Below are 17,620 nucleotides of genomic sequence, written 5' to 3'. Positions count from 1 at the left end.
TAAAAACCTTAAATATTTTCTTTTCCTGCCTCATCTTAACAACACTTGTTCACCTGATAGGTTTTGCTACCATCTCTATTTTAATTTCTGCTGCTTTACTGCTTTTGTTGTTTACTTTTGACTAGTACAGCAAGCTGTTCCATTGCTCCTAGCTACACCTGATTTCTTGGCATTGTTTCACATATTTACTTTTGTGTGTGTGTGTGTGTGTATCTGGTTCAATAAGAATTATTAATGGCTTCTTAAAAACATAACGTGTCCAAATTTCAATGAAATATAGCCAAATGCATATTATTATTTCTAATAGGTCATTTGAGTATGACCCTTAGAGGATGTGTTCAAAGGGGTCTTACACTTCCTTTTACTGTCTTTAATACATTTCAAGTAGTTCAAATTGTTTACTATGCCAGTCTCTTTATTTTTCAGTTCCCTAAAGTTGATGGAAAGTGACCAAAACCCCATAACACTGTGTAAAAGTTTTCAATTTTACAGTAGCTTATTGTCAATCATTGTCTGAAAACAGTTTGTAAAAATTGCATATCTTGTAAAGATAGATTTCACATATCAAATTGTTTTTTTTCACCCAGGTCATCTTGAAGAACACTCAATTCAAAAGTACTCTGAATTCAAGTAAATTATTTCTAAATAGTCTTTAACTTCCAAGTTGAAGGGCTTACCTAATTTTGCCTATGACTTTCTGATATTTGTTGAAGAAATGGTTCTATAAGCTGCTGTGCTCTATTTGACCTGTGCAACAATTCATCATCTTACTGGGGATTTGTGCATTTTTATTAGGCTGGAAGGATTTTTAATTTTTTCACTCCCCTTCTGCGTATTTTCACATACTGGTTTTGTCATTCCCACACAGCATTTCTTATCATGCGTACAACTTCCATTGAAGAACTGCATACTCAGCACACTGCAATCTGTCACCTGCAGACTCAGGGAGACAGAGTAGAAAAGAGACTCCTTTCATTGCATCTATGTCTGCTATATTTCATTCTTTTTAAGATCGGTGGGTTTTCATTTTTACGAACAGCAAGTGACATGGCAAAAAATGTGTTGATTCTGTCAAATGCAGCTGTACCCATCACTTCAAAGAAATTTGCTTCCACTCTTAATTAAAAAAAATAAAGTAAAAAACAACACCACCCCCCCACACAAACTTCCATACTCAAAAAAGGAAAGGAAGTTGTTTCAATGTGGATAGAGGTTTTATATGCCACAACACTTTAGGAATGCTTCCCATCCACTGTAACCGGGAAAGGTAAATAAGACTCTTGACTGTCTCCTGTTGTGGTACATAGCCCAGATTCACTGTTTAATCTGAGATACTTAACTGAGCTACCTTTGCAAAGGCTGTGCTGTAATGTCTTTCTAGAGTGAATTGGGAGCAATGCAGGCACTGTCATAAGCCATCTACATTCCCAGTAAGTGGCTTCTACAGTTGCCTTCTAGAATTGCCTTGACTAGAGAAGCAATCTTGGGTTTGTGTACTCATAACTTGTTTATACAGATGCCTGACATTTAGATTGCATGAATCTGAGCTGGGAATCAGTCATGACTTGGCATTTCTGGACGGTGCTAAAACTTAAATCTCTACCTTCAGCAGTTTCTAATTTCATTAAATTTCAAGCCAAAATTTAGAAGTGTATTTGGAAAAATACTATATACTAGCAAAGGTTATGAAAAACATACTAAGAGAAAACTTTTTGAATGCCCTCTAATGCCCTTATGACACTGTATCATAGCTGATAATAGCAGGCAAAAGTATTGCTTTTTAATAAGGTACCATTTGTATTTCAAAAACTAAAATTGTGCAAAAAAACATCCTGGGAATTTTGTTCCAACATTTTGTAAGTTATTAAAATGTTGATCAAGCAATTTGTCCAATGCATTCTGTCAAATAAAATTACTGTTGGATAGATGCTGAAAGATTCAGTTTCAAAATCAAAGGTAATAGAAAATATTATTTAAATCAATAAAAATATTTTGACCCTTTAACATTTATTTTTTTATGTCTTCAGAGCAGCTATAATGGGGATGGACAATGTTCACTACTTTGATTTTTGCATATTAAAATATGGTTTAATATGAACACTTTTAAACTGGATTTACATTAGTGAGGGATGAGGCTACTCACCTCCTGAAAGGACTGCAGCAAAGACTCTGAGGATGAATCCTATGTACATATAGCTGAAGGTACTGACCTCTTTTCGTTGTGTCTGCACGTACTAAAAAACATCCCTGAGGAGCTTAACACATTAGTTACGTTACGTTGAACTTTCAAGATTGAATTATACTCCAAAACATTTAAATATTTCTTTTTCCTGCTTGCTTGCTTCCTTTATTTATTTTTCAGACATTCATGTATGTACCATTTAGGTGCATAACCTTATATATAAGGTTTCTGAAAATAAAATTCAAATTTAAAGAAAAGCCAGTTAAAGATGAAAATTCTTGTGTTTTCAGTTCAGCTAAACTTATCTTGGTAGAGAACACCAATAAAACTGTGGCCTTTGCTTTTCTTCTAAATACATATGCAAAGCATCCATTTGGATATATTTCAATAGAAAACATCTACAGGGTCTATACTGTGTTAACACGGGTATATTGGAATCCTCTTCTTTGTACTGTGATGAAATGTTTATTCTGTTTCTAAAGATGAAGGTTATATTATCATTATGCATTTTAGGAAAGTGAACACAGAAGCATGTCTGCTATTTGTGTATTGTCGCAAAAAAGATCTTGTTTCATTAACAGCATTCACTGAAAACATTTTGTTACAGTATCAGCTTTTATTTTGGCTGAGAAGATGCAAATGTTTCTAATAAGATCTTTTTGTCCTGAGTTAGCAAAAATGAATGCACCCAACAAAATAATAACACTACAGAAAATCACCATGAAAAGAGAATGCTGTTATCATAATGAAACAGACACTTTAAAGATAGTCTACTCAAAGCCCTTATTTCTCCATACAGCTGTGACCTGCTGACAATGGAAATCAGTTTTTAATGTATATTGTGTTAGTACTTTGTGTCAGGAAATACCAGTGTTCTGCAACAAACTCTCATACTTCCAGGTTAAGAAAAGGGATGAGATACTGCTGAAAGAGGACTATTAACACTGCTGTTAATACACAGTAAATCCAGTAGATCCAGAACAATTCTCGATATTGTTTCTAACCACCTCTTTTTGTTTCCCACATGCAATCTTTGTAAAGGGCACTTTCATTTTGACTGCATTTATTTATTCTTGCTGTCTTCTGCTCTTTTCTACTTCATCTGTCCTGAAGTAACACACATCCTGAGAAGTCTGCTTTGTACTCTGATTGTCAGCCAGACCCTTTATATATACATTCCTCAGAAAACAGAACCTTATGCAGAGGAAGACCAACTTCTACGGCATAACTGCCTTGAGAATGCAGTTTTAATGGGATTACAGCATGAATATAGAGAACAGGATTGAAATTATTCTGAACTATGAGGAGAATAATACCTCTGGAAAGATCTACAAGGTAACTGTTTTAAAGTTTTGAATTCCTTTATTTTACTTATTTACTTTTTAAGTAACAGAAGCTGCTCATCATGAAGGGAAGAGCATAGCACTGTGTCTTCCCTGGTTTTCTCCCCCGTCAACCCCCACTGACTATTTACAGAAAAGTTTTGAAAGTACTTGGAGCACCATTTCAAGGCCAAGTATCTCCTGCTCCTTGAAATGCTCCTCTAGCAGGCATGCATGATTGTGTCTCCTCAACCTCAGAAGATGCTGACATTTGAGTCTTTGTATTAAACACAATAGCTGCTTCCAAAAGAAGGCTGAGGAGTGTCCTTACCAAGACATGCCTTTAGCATCCCCTCCAAATACTTCATTGAGAACACTCTTAAAAAAAAAAAAAAAAATCTCACCTCCTCAATAAGTGGGCTCTGCCATCATGTAAATAAAAAATACATCTTTTGTTGTGTCCTGCAAAAGTGAATTGCATGCAATACTTGAGTTAAAAAAAAAAAAAAACAAACAAGAAAAAAAAAGGGATAACAAGGGGAAAAAAAGGGATAAAGCCATGGAACCTTTGGACAGTGAAACTTAAATGAATGGAGCTTTGTGGCCTATAGCAAAGTGTTTGAAACACAGGTTTAAAGTCATGTGAACTCCAGGCACTACACAGACTTCAAGTGGCTTCCTCCCCAGCACGCTGGTTCTTCTGGTGCCTTCTGACACACCAGTTTTACTCCAAGCATTACAACACTGGTAGGAGTGCCTAGCACTAGGATCTGCAATTTGCTTCAGGGCTTAAATTTCTCTTCTTTGACTGAAACACAACATAAAGCTTAGTTACCCTGAGTTATCTGCAAACTTAGTGGAGAGAAGCAAACAACTCCAAAGCTTACCAAAGACCTGAACTGCCTGCAAAAAGAGCTTATCTCTTTGCTCACAGCAGAGGGCACAGATGGCTCCACTAAATCGCTAAAGTAAGATGGGATGAATTTAGGCTTCAGAGCTTATCAGTTAGGTGTGATGGTTGTTACATTTTAGACTTCTAGGCCTTTTTTTTTGGCTTTGATGTCAAGGATCAGATGTCTCTGTATAATCTATGTTTTATGTTCCCATTGTAGTCTGTCAAGCTGTACTCAGTGGAGCTGTGAGGTTGCTACCCTTGCTGTGTCATCACCAGTGGGGTATGCATGCCGCCTGTTGATAGCTCTTTCTCACGCCATTTTAGGTGCCGCTTTGCAATCTTGCCACCTAGCTACTACTCCAGAAAGGCCCAAGTCTTCCTGACAGCCCTGTACAGAAGTTTGAGATGCTCAAGGACATTCTAGATAGCACTTGATGTTAACTTTCAGAGCAGCTAAACCTTGCCCTAAATGCCTACTTTAGAGCAAGCTGAAGCACTCCATATTTCTATTGACTGTTGATGAGACTTACAGACTATAGTGGAGGCTTAGAGCCCTAGCTCACTGGTTGATACCTGTCTATAGACATTTCAACATAAATGTGTAAATATGGACATGAATCACATCAAAGATTCACTTCAACACACAAAAGTGTTTAGTGAACCCCTCCTACAATATTCAAAGCATCCACACTGGGCTGGCAGATACCATAGCTCATTGATGGAAAGCCTGCACTCTCCCAAACTCACAGCTGGAGGCCAGGTGGGATACCTTAAGGCATCTCAAGTAGCACTAGATGCTGACACATAAGCAAAAGAATCAGGCTGTCACTCCTGTTCTGCATAAGGAGGTAAAAGAATTCTCACCTCATTGACCTGCTCTGAAGATTAATATCTAACCAAAACTTTGAAGATGGAAAATAAGGCAAAATAGTTAGGACAGAATGAATTGATGTTGCTAGGGCTTCTGGGAGTAGAGCAACATGCAATATGATGCTTAAAATGCAAGTTCTTTCAAATCTGAACATGGTTTAAATGATTTCTTATAATGTATTTCATTTAAATGCCTACTACTTAACAACAGCATTAGCCAGCAACATGAAAATCTGCAACTTGAACACTTAAGCAAACATTTGTTTTCACAAGCAGTGGAATGAATGACTGAATGCATCATAAATGATTCAATATTTCTTCATTCAGAATGTTTTCTTAGCATCTGTTCAAAGTACTCTGTCATCAGAAATATTTAGGAGTTGAAATTTGGCCTTTAAAACTCATTCTTTGATGAAACTGGAATGAAAATATAGCAGAAATCACTGAAACATTTGCATATAGCATGTTAGAAAGAGTATGCAGCCTATCAATCTGTGATGATAAGAATGAAAGTATTTCTCATCCATAACATGAAAACCACAGTTGTTTAACTTTACATTTGTGTGCCAAAATCTTTGAATTCCTCCATCCCAGAATGCAGATCACAGTTTTATCTTACTTGCTGGTTCAGCCTGGTACAGCGACTGAAAATGAAAAAGCAACACTGCCTGCACAGGTATTTTTACACATGCTTTAACTCAAAAACCTGTAAATTATGGCATGTTGCCATTTATTTGAAATTTAATAACTCTGATCAGTGTTAGGAACTTTTAAGTTAGAAGCTTTTACATAGTTTCCTTAAAACATTTCCCACACTATTAAAATAAAACATAAAACTATTTCCTGTAACTTTTATCTGTCTGAGCAACTACTACACATATTGAAAGTATGGGACCCTACTCTACAGGAAGTGAGGGTGCTGAATATCTTTATTTCCATTAGAATTTAGACATTTCCTTTAAAATCAAATTATTTTGGTAAGGACGATGAATGTGCTTAGCTCCTCAACCCCCAGCCCTGAAGGAAAGTGGTCTAAATCAAAGTCTTGCATTTCAGCTGGCTAACATTTCCTAATTCATTGGTTTGCTTTGTTTTTCCCTGTAAGTTACGTGAGCGTGAAGAAATGTACATAGAAACTAGTGGCTGCGAGAAGATGGCTACAAGCACGGTACAGGGAAGGTGGCGGTCAGCTTCCTGCATGGCTCTGATAGTACACCTGGATCATGAAAAGAAACATTCCACATATTCAGCTGATGGTTTCTTTGTGGCAGAGTTGCTGTGTATCTCCGCTTATGCAGAACTGTAAGATACTTTTGTGATGCAGACCCCTGCTGCCTGAGAGTTCATTGCTTTGAACCAGGTGGTGAAATGCTAGTCATGGGTTACCCATCCTCTTCATATGGTTGATGATTTTAAGGAAACCTTCCCAAAATGGCAGCTGGGGTCAGAAAACTTGCAAGGAAACCCCAGTCAGAAATGAGGGGTTTGTCATTGCTTTCAAGGGAGGTCAACTTTCGCTTTAACACTGTACCTCTCATTGGACATCAAATGAAGATAGTGGGAGCTTTTTACATTGTCCTCAGTAGACTCTGGCACAGCTGCAGGTTTGAACCTTGGTACTGAAAAATGGACTTAAAAGCCCACAAGACTGTTTTCTGAGTTTTAACAAAAGAAAAAGCAATGTGCTCTAACTCCCATTCCACACTTTCCGATCTCATCCTTTATTTTCAGCCAGGTGTTAGATTAATTTGCATCAAAACAGTTACTTCAAAGAGTTCTTTTTAAAAGACTAAAATGAAACAGAAAGAGAAGACTGAGCTGATTTTCTCTGTCCACTGCCACTGGGCTTGCTGCCCATTTCTGTCTTTTATTTTTTAATTTGTTAATTCGAATGAAGAAGTGTTTGCATGGCAAGTTTAGGAGGCTTTGGCAATACAAAGCTTAGGACAATCTCATTTTTTATAAAAATGAACAAAGAACACCCACTCACTCTAAGATTGTTCAATGGATACTGTAAATGAATGAGACATTTATTTTTGTGCCAGCTCAACTACCAGTGTCAACAAGATTTGCATGTATTTTGGCAAGTGCAGTGCACAAGGTGGTAATAAAATAGGCCTTTTATAACTGAGTCTAATTTACTTTAGTTATATGCATTAAAAATTTGTTTTCACATGAAAAGGATTTCAGTAAGGGATACTTTGGAAACAGCAATGTCACAGAATGTTTGCTATATAGCCAGTACCAAGCATTTTTCCACTAAGAAGGAACATTTTCTTGAGAAAATATTCTACGAACTCGTGATTCCTATTTTTTTTTTTTTTTAATCACTGTTAGGCTTAACATTGCAGGCTTAAATATCATGCTTATTACTTGCTGCTACCAGCTGTATGTGTTTGAATTCACACAAAAATATGGAACTAAAAAAATTAACAGCTCACTGCATATTTTGCCATCTTCAGTGACATTACCTATGAAATACTCACAGGAAAGCAAAAATGTGCTCTTATTCCATGCAGGATTATTCAGAGTAAAGTCTTTTTCACAATTAGTGGTGCTGGTATGGCTAAAGGTGTGCTTTCAAACTAATTTTCCTTAAATGCTTAGAAAATTGTGTGAGTGAAATGCTTCATGAGCAGTACTTTGGTTTTAACAGTCTCATACCATTACATTTTATTATGTATTAGGAATGTGCTTGAACTAAACAAAACAGACAAGCAAACAAAAAAAAAAGCCACAAGAACAGAAAATTTTAACTCTGCAACCTTAAGCAAACAGGTTCAAGACTATGCATTTGTCAAACCTGAGTAAAAGTACCTGCCCAGTGTCACATGAACACACACTGAAGGATCAGGTTTATGGTTTTATTGCATTTCTTAAGTCTTGGGTTTACTCCTGTTTAAATTGTCTTGAAAAGATATTGGATTGTTAATTCAAATGAGAGAAAAGCAACAAAAAGAACACTGTCTTTCTTTCAGTTACCTTGCCTCCTCACTGAAGAAAAAAATGCAGAGGATCTGGCTTCCCCACCACAGCAGTACAGAGCATCTGTAATACTGAAGCCATTTCCAAATAATTAATGTAATTTTTCTTCAGCAATAATAAACAATGTCTCTTTGTGACAAATGCATTTCAGGCATACATACCATTTTCTATTTTATAGTAAGAAAATAAATGAAAAAAAGGTGATTCACAAAAAGCCTCTGACAGGCTGAATTAATTTTTCATGAAACACAGTTATCAAACCATGCATAAACAGAAAATATTCTAACCTGAAAAAATAGCTATCTCTTACAGGTAGAAGGGTAAAATCTGGGCATTATGTTAATGCTCTTACTTAGGCTAAGCAGAACCAGTATCTATAAGAAGCTCCAACATTTCAATAGGCTCAAGGTGAAGTAATGTGCCAGTTACAGAGAAAAAAATATAAAAACCTGCCTCAAATTGCATTCCCTACTTTTAAAACAGGTATCAGCTGCCACTCCACTTGTATCAGCTGATGTACAATTGTCTTTACCACTAATTTCAAGAAGTACAGGATAAATGCCCATTAATGATTTTGAAGTGTACTAATTTGGGGAAGTATTATGACATGTCAGACAAGATAGCCAGCACCCAAGCATTTCTTGTAACTAAAATAATACTTAGCTTTATAATTAAAATTCTAGGAAAGAGACAAAGAATAACTTATTATGAAAATATATAGCTTTAATTTGCAGACATATAAACACTTTTGGTACATTACAGACATATGATGCCAGAAGTCAAAATAATCAGTTTTAAGCATAACACTAATTTATCTTGTTCACACGGAGAAATTTGATGTAATCATCATACAAAAGATAGTTCTCAGCTCTTAAAGTGAAAGTGATACATCACTGATAAACCCGCTGCTTTGTTGCAGAGGATACAGCAAAGAATAAATTATCGAGAAAATATGCCACCAGTCTTACAAGTTAGATTTTGGATCTAATCCAAAATCAAAGCCAATGAAAAGGAGCCAGGAATGGTTGCCAAAAGTCAGAAACAAGATCTTTCACATGAAATACCAATCCAGAAAGGAGCAACAGTCAGAATAAACTAATTCCTATAATTCCTTAGAATATGAAGCGATTTTTGTTTCATCTGGCAGATTAGATTCAGAAGTATCACATGAAAAAAACTATTACACAACGGAACTGATGGAATACTACTGACAGATTGCTCAAAGTACAAAAAATATCACCAATTCTGTGACAACTAAAGATTTAGCCATTCCCTTGCTTCCTTGCATCTGGCATGTTTACGAGGATGAGTGTGAGGTCCTGTCATCATTCACTGTAGTAAATATTAAATATAATTTTCCCATAAAAATGACCAGCAGATTGCTGGAGCAAATGATAATGTGGGTGAAATCTGGAGTGAATGAAAGATGATATGTCACAACAGTTCAGATTCTCATCACAATATCTTGCATTCTTGCTCAACAGGAATTGCACTTCTTGTTAATGCCTTTTCTATCCTACTATATAAGCTTTACTTGTGAGGTAATAAACAGGTTTGCTTTTTATTTTTTTTTATTATTATTACTAGTGCATTTTGATGTTTTTATTGTTTTAATTATACATACATCAGGACAGACTCTTTTTTTTTTTTTTTTGTGGTTAAATGCCTTTATGCCAATGTGTATTTTATATTAAAACCAATATATTTAAAATAGACTCTGTTTATCTCATGGACAGTACCTCAAACAGTTCCCTGCTCAGGAGCATCTGATGCCCTCTTGTGGTTAAAAAGACTATGGAAACTTGAGTTTAAAGAATCTTCTTACCTTCCCCTTTTTTATCATCACTGATCTTACGGATTTATGAAAGCTGCAAATGATGTCCATGTTTTTAGAGACAGGGTGCTAGCTGTTAGTTACTAAGGTTTCATAAAAAAAGCTGTACACTGGATTTGAATTTAAAAAACTGTAAACAGCTATTTACAATTATAATATTATCAAGTTATAAATTAGCAGTCCTTCATTGCAACCTCTGTCAATACAACCCACGGCTAGGTGTTTCGGAGCTGTCCAAGGTTTTCCAGATGTTGGATTTATCCACAAAGAAACATCAAATGTTAGAAATCTCCATTGGTTTCTTCTCCAACATGTGCAGGTTAATTCTTCCATTTAATGGGATTTGTACTTCCAAGTTTTCATCTGCTCTGTGATGCTTTTTCCCTTTTCTTAGACAGATGTAAATGCCCATCCCTGTTACTAAAGCAATTGAACCCAAGCTTATTATTGACAGAGCTACCAAGGTAGGCATGCAGGATGTAGATTCCATTTTTTTATGCGTAGGCTCTATGGATATTTGTGGCTGCTTTTCTTCTATACTGATATCAGGCTCCTTTCTTAACAAACTTTCAATGTAGCTCTCATTGCTAACAGTGTCATTGACGAAAAGGTTCACCATCACGGTGGAATGGAGAGGTTCTGGATAGCCGTGATCACTAACTTTTACAAGCAGTCGATAGAGGCCATAGTCATTTTGCATCAGTGACTCTTCCAAGGTGATATTACCAGTTTTAGGGTCAATCCTAAATGACTCTGGTCGAGGGCCTCTTCTTCCTATGATGCTGTAAGCTATGACTGCATTCATGCCAGTGTCCTTATCGACAGCATAGACCTCAGTGATGGGAGAGCCAGGAAGGGTAGAAGGAAGGACCAACAAGTAAGACATATTAGACTGAGGAAACAAGACCAAAGGGGGGTTGTCATTTATGTCCAGAAGAAGGATAGTTATTTTTGCTGTAGATGACAGGGCAGGATCACCACCGTCAACTGCTTCAATCCATAGAACATAGGAACTTTGCTGCTCCCTGTCCAGGGAAACTTTAGCTCTCAAAACTCCTTTTCCAGTATCTATGACAAAAATATCACTTCCATTCAGAACCGAAAGGGCAACCCATCCATTCTTCCCTGCATCAGCATCTGTGACACTTATAACTCCAATTTCACCAAAACCTGGAAAGTTTTCGGGCACGAAAAAGCTGAAATCCTTATTGATAAATCTTGGACTATTATCATTTTTATCCAATACAGTGATGGTGACAGTTGCTATTGATTCTCTTGGAGGGAACCCAGAATCTACTGCTTTGACAGTGTATCTGTATTTCTCTTTTTCTTCTCTGTCCAGCTGGGTGGAAACTGTAAGAACTCCTGTGGTTTTATCTAAAGCAAAATAGGAAGGGGCATCAGGACCTAAGAAATAGGACACTTGCCCTCTTTCTCCACTGTCAGCATCTGTAGCGTGCAGTTTGGTCAAGAAAGCATTGGGAATATTGTTCTCCTCAATGGATAATTCTATCAGCTGTTGAGAGAAAACTGGCGAGTTGTCATTGTCGTCCAGAACCTGTACTTTGATTATTTTGTTGACATGAAATCCTTCTGAGTTCCATGCAACTACGGAGATTTCATACAGCTGCTGTGCCTCATAGTCCAAAGGCTTCGTGGTCTCTAACAGGTATTCATTGTTGTATGGTTTGTATGGTGACAGTCTGAAAGGCCCGTCACCCTCCAAAGAGCAATTGACTTTGTATTTTTCATCAGGGTCTTTGATGGTAAAAAAAGCTATTGGTGTGTTGACAGGTTCCAGTTCCTTTAAGTACACCACCCCTTCTGCTTCATTAGCTATGAAACGAGGGACAACTTCAGGTGGCCTCATCATGACCTTGATGATGGTCACTAGCACTGTGATCACAGCAGGGATACAACCAGGACCGTTGCCCAGTATGATCAGCCTGTGGAGCCTTGGAGTGTCCCCATCAACTTTACTGGAGAGCGTGATGGCTCCTGTGCTTTCGTCCAGATGGAACAAGTCTCTGGATGGCTGGGGGACCTTCTGGCTGTAGGAGTAGGTGACCTGGGCATTGGATCCAAGGTCCATGTCTACTGCGTGGACAGTGGCCACATGTGTCCCTAGGCTGGAATTCCCATAAAGGGTGATGTTGAGCTGCGAGTCACTGAACTGGGGGCAGTTGTCATTGATGTCACTGATGCCAATAGTGAGGGTGGCACTGCCAACAAGTGGAGGAATCCCCCCATCCTCAGCAACGATAACTGTGACATACTCCTCCCGTGTCTCCCTGTCCAGAGCCCCCATAACAATCAGGTAGGGAGTCCTCTCCCCACTCTCATTCTCCTCCACATCCAGGGTGAAGACTCCATAATTATCTCGCAGGCGGTAGGTCTGGACACCATTGGTGCCCACATCAGGGTCAAGGGCAGGGTGCTCAATAGCCAGGCGGGTGTTCACAGGTGCATTCTCAGGCACCGAGAGGTGGATGTGGGGCACAGGGAAGCGGGGCGCATTGTCGTTGACATCCCGGATAGCAATTTTTACTTTCACCAGGCGGAAGTACTCCTGTGGCAGCACCAGCACATCCAGCAGCAGCAGGCATGACTCGGATGAGGAAGAGGAGACAGCAGCTGCTCCCCCGATGACGGTGGCCCCACTGCTCTCCACGCAGAGAGCTTCCCGGTCAATCTCCACGGCTGAGGTGTGCAGCTCTCCAGAGTAGTTGTCCAGCTGCACATACTGCCCTCCCAAGCCATGGGAGGCCAGGGTGAAGGACACTGGGGGCTGGAGAGCTGCAGGGTGCTGCCCACCAGCTGTCGGCAGCCTCAGGTCACGAGCTAAGCTACCGATGAGCACCCCAGCAGGCAGCCCCTCGTTGAGGCTATAGAAGAGCTCGGTGGCACGGCTGTAACTGGCAAAGCAGTTGAAAGGTCCAACGAAGAGCAGGAAGAGGAGCAAGTGCTGAGGAGACAGGCAGATGGGGTGTGGGGAAGAGGTGGTGTTAGAGAATGAGAGGAGGCAGGCGGCGGCCCCCCCCTTCCTCCTCCACCGCCACTGCGAGCAGGACATGCAGCATCTGCAGCCTTAAGCCATCCTCCCTCTCCCCACATCTTCCCCCCCTCCAGCACAGCAGCTACCTTTAAAGCATCACCATCTGTACCCTCCAGGCAAGAGCTGCTGCATTCCCCACAGCAAATACAGGGATGGCCCAGGGGCACCCTGCCCCACCCCCCCCAGCAGCACTTGTTCCCTGACGTGCCACCTTCCCTCTTCTCTCCCTGCCGCACCTCCTCAAGCTCACCCCTGTCCTTGTCCTCACCAGCAGCACCCACCCTCCGAACCGCCAAGCACAACCCAAGCCGGGGCATACCCTTGCACCGCCCGTAAAACATTTGGTCGCCCCCTTCCCCTTTCCACAATAGCAATGTGAACGCGCCCCCCACCCCCTGCCCCGTCCCGAAGCCCGTCCTTCCCGCATGCCCAGGGGTCCCGGCCTCCCGCGGCCGCGGGGCCGGCGGCTCCAGCTCCGCCACCAGGGATCCGCGGCCGCCCCACGCCGCCCCGCGGGGGTCCCGCTCCGGCTGCCGCCCGACGAGCCGAGCTGGACGGAGGCGCGGCGGGGAGGCTGCGCCGAGGAAGGTGCCGTGCCGGCGAGCGCGTCCCCAGCGCGCCGCGTATGGGAACGGGCTCCCCGAAAGTAACTTCGGGTATCGCCTCCACGCGGGGTTCTCCCTCCTTCCTCCGTCTCAACCACCCGTTCGCCTTTTTCGCGGCCCTCTGCTACAACCCGCCTCGGCAGCAGCAGTAAAAATAATACCCCAAAAAAAACTTTTCACGGCTGCTCTGATCTCTGGAGATCGGGGCGAAAAGAAAAAAACACCAACAAACATATATATATATATACACACACACATATATATACACGTATATGTATATATACGGTTTGGGTTGTTCGTGGGGTTTTTGCCAATTTTGCTGCTGCGTGCGAAGTCGGGCTCGGGGACGGCAGGACGCGGCGCCTCCCCCCGCCGCCCCAGCCCTCACCTGCAGGGTGCCGCGGGCGGGGGTGCTGCCGCGACCGCCCGAGGGCCCCATGCCCGGCCGCCGCTGCCGCCGCCGGCTGCACCCGAGCCGCCCGCCCGCTCCGCCGCCCGCCCGGCGCCTCTGCTCCCCGCGGCTGCCCATGCCGCCGCCGCCGCCGCCGCGCTGGGCTGTGCGCACCGCCCCGGACACTCCCCCTCCGCTCGGGAGGCCGCCGCCGCCGGCGCGGGGAGGGCGGGAGCGGGGGGCACAGCCAATGGCCGCGGGCGCGGCGGGGGCGCGCAGGCAGGGCTGCGGCAGCGCGGCGGGCCGAGGGCTGAGCGTCGCGGGGGGCCGCGTCGGAGCGGGCGTGGGCGCGGGTGGGGGTGCCGGTGGGTGCGGGTGGGGGTGCCTGGGAAGCGCTAGGACCAGGGGAAGAAGGTACTTCCGTGTGGAGACAGGGTGTGTGGGGGGAAATAATAAAAAATTTAAATAAAATCTCCTTCTCCTCCTCCTGTGGAAAGATGCAGCAGGCAAAGCGAGAATTAGGAGCTGCCTCGGTTTAAGGCTGCCGAGCCCTGATGAGCGCTGAGCAGCTGGTGCCTGCGCGGAATGGAAGTGATGTTTTGAGGAGTTTGCAAGTGCTCGGAGGGCGGAAGGTGCGCGTCCCGCCAGGCTGGAGCCGAGGCTGCCATTCCTGCTGGCTGGAACCCGACGGTCCCCTGCGGCAGAAAATGACGTGCCCTCGTTTTACAGTCTCCAGCCACTGCTGGCCAGACTGTGAGACTGCCGCAGAACTAGACGTGAAATTATCAGCGCTCAGAAAACTTTAGGTACCGCAAAACCGATTACGCGTTTCCTTAACATCATGGGCTACCAAAAAGGATGGTTAACAGTTAAGCTGCCCTGCGGTCCTCACACGGGCTCTCTGCAAGATCTCAAACGGAACTTGAGATGCCTGTCTTTAGCCTTAAAGTGTTCAATGGTCTGGATCCAAGCTGTTGCTGGGAGTTCAAATATTGGGATTCTGGCAGGCAGCTGCATTTGTCAAGCACAGTGGAGCTGCCCTTCACAGAGGGAAAGTACAGGAGACTGAACTGTCTAAATCACATGCCCTGAAGACCACCTTAAACGTTTCCACACTCCATGGCAAGCACTGTGTGCAGGCATTTCATCTCAGCTTAGGTGCTAAAAAACATATAGGACAGCGGAAACTTTTGCCTTCAGTCAAAACAACAAAAAACCCCAAACAAACCAAACCAAAAAAACCCCAAAACAAAACACAAAACCAAACAAAAAACCCTCTTCCCTTTTCCTTCTGCAGCTCCTTGAGAAAAACTCCACATCCAATCCAAAATGGAGAAACAAAATGAAACAAAAGGTTTAGAATCCCAATCAAAAAACAGCCTTATGCCCAAGTCTTTTGTAATACTGCATCTTTCAAAAGCAAGTAAGTGAAAAATACAGAACATATTGCTTAGTAACTCCTGGGATGTTCTAGGATGTTGTGAGAATGAGTGTACTGGCACAAGCTAAATATCATAGAATAGAACGGAACATAATAGAAACAAAAGCTTCCATGGCTGACTTCCTCCAGGGCTATATACAAATTGTATTAATTCCTTTCTCTTCCATCCTTGAAATATAGATAGTGCAATAATGTTTGTCTGAATAAGAGCTTTACCCCGTTCTCGCTGAAGAATGCTAGTTAGTGGCAGCAGAACCAGGCTTTGTTTTATTCAGTGGATCTCTTTGAAACATACTATGACTTTAATATCCACTTCATCTCCAAATTACATTAGCACAATAATCATATGTGACTTAAACAGCAGACCATTAGGGTACTAAAAAAAAAAGTCCAGCTATATTTATTATTCAATAATCTCCAGGGTTTTGAAACCACTGAGTACATACTGCCCTTATAAATTGTTTAGATCTTTACCATTCAATTCTAGCACAACTAGAACAGGCAATACAGTATATACAGTTCAGAGCAAACATGTATAATTCAGGAGAGGAATCAAACTACCCAAGTCCTTTACTAAATTCTCATCCATGTGCACTGTTCTGCAGATTGCTTAGTATGAAAGGTGCCCATAAAGTTGATCCTGTTTCAGTTAGTTTAGCTGGCCATGACAGATGCTTTTAGTTAACTCACATCTACTGTAATTTTATTCATTTCAACAGAGAAATATTGACTCATTCGGATTTCAGTCAGATTTTGACACTGATTTATGTGGAGTTTGAATTTCATGGACTGCTTATAATCTTAGTGAATCAGTAGTCTTCTTGTGAATGAATCTGAAATCCCTGTAAAATTCTACCTTTAACTTTTTTTTTTCTCCTCTGATGTCTCAGTTTATCTCCCTTTGATCTTGAAATTACTGACCTATTACTATACCATTATTCTTAACCATCACATTCACTGCCTTTCCCTGAGGCCTCTGATAGGGTAGGCTGTGCCCCAACTGTTATAGTGTTTAGGTTTTCATTACACCTGATGTATTTTAATTTATAAAACCACATGTGTAACGGCAGAATTAGAAGTTTTCTGGAGCAGCTGGTACCTATATAACATTTAATTTTGTTAGGAATCAGCAACGTCTAATAAGACTTAAAAGTTCCTTAAAGACTGACATGTCCAATTAATATATGTAAGGAGAAGTACTCCAGCTGTGCATGGGATATGTGATGAGGGGTGGGGGAGAAGCAGGAGTGCAGAAGAGATAAAGAATTGGCATATTAATTCCTGGCACTTTGGGGGGGGGAGCCCCTTCCAAAATTCCTGGAAAACATTAACTGATGTCATTGTATTTGTGTATTCAGTTATGTTTTCTGGGGATAAGATGTTACCGGTTTATAAACCCAGTACCATTTGATCACATAAACTAAACATATCTTTTTAACTTTTGTTTTACTACTTCAAATCTTATTATCTCTGAATATATCCATATATTGGTACTGCATCCAAGATTCTGGTTACAATTAGTGAATAAGAAGGAATAAGTAAAAGCATTTCTGTGGAATTCCTGATTGCCTCAGGTAAGTTACAAAGCACAAGACTAAGATTAAGTGACAAGCCATCCAAGAAGTGTCATAGTTATTTATAAATACGTTAGAGGAAGTAAATTATTGCTATGGTAAAACAGAGCATTTATTTGACTTTATTAAGTTGGACTTAACAGGTATTGACTCTTGATTGAAATGCCTTGGTTTTGTGGGCAGTGTTCCAGTGGTGATGGAAGCGTTTCCAGATTAATCATTCAGGACCATCACTTCTGAAAGGGAATCTCAAATAGTATTTTTTGGCATGGCTGGCAACCATGACCAACTTTTATAAGAAATGGGGATGCAGGTACGTGTTGTCCCACTTAGCCTAGCAAAAAGCTATCTGTTACAGCCTGTGGTTCTACTGAGGAAGGTTGTGGTGTGAGCTTCCCCTTCAGTGAGATTCTACTGATTCAGCTGACAAACTCTGTAATACTTTCATCAGTGTGACCCTTTGCAC

At 41.4% G+C, this 17,620-nt stretch overlaps 1 protein-coding gene across 1 annotated transcript; it reads right to left on the bottom strand.

The window, feature by feature from the left end:
• Positions 1–8,977: 8,977 nt before the first annotated feature.
• On the bottom strand, positions 8,978–14,273 carry PCDH20 (protocadherin 20). The gene is made up of 2 exons (XM_005238379.3): positions 14,137–14,273; positions 8,978–13,053 (listed from the first exon to the last, which is right to left on the bottom strand). Exons 1-2 carry the CDS (start codon positions 14,185–14,187, stop codon positions 10,363–10,365), a joined length of 2,742 nt encoding a protein of 913 aa, XP_005238436.3. The 5' UTR covers positions 14,188–14,273; the 3' UTR covers positions 8,978–10,362.
• Positions 14,274–17,620: the final 3,347 nt, after the last annotated feature.

Source organism: Falco peregrinus, chromosome 4 (genome assembly GCF_023634155.1).
Source record: "Falco peregrinus isolate bFalPer1 chromosome 4, bFalPer1.pri, whole genome shotgun sequence".
NCBI lineage: Eukaryota > Metazoa > Chordata > Aves > Falconiformes > Falconidae > Falco > Falco peregrinus.
The sequence above is the reverse complement of the archived record's forward strand: the minus strand, read 5'-3'. Positions and strand labels throughout refer to the sequence as shown.

Coding starts and splice junctions, on each gene's coding strand:
- PCDH20 (XM_005238379.3), bottom strand. CDS start 14,187: ATGGGGCCCTCGGGCGGTCGCGGCAGCACCCCCGCCCGCGGCACCCTG. Junction 13,054..14,136: donor CCGCCCGCGGCACCCTGCAG/GTGAGGGCTGGG, acceptor CTGTCTCCTCAG/CACTTGCTCCTCTTCCTGCT.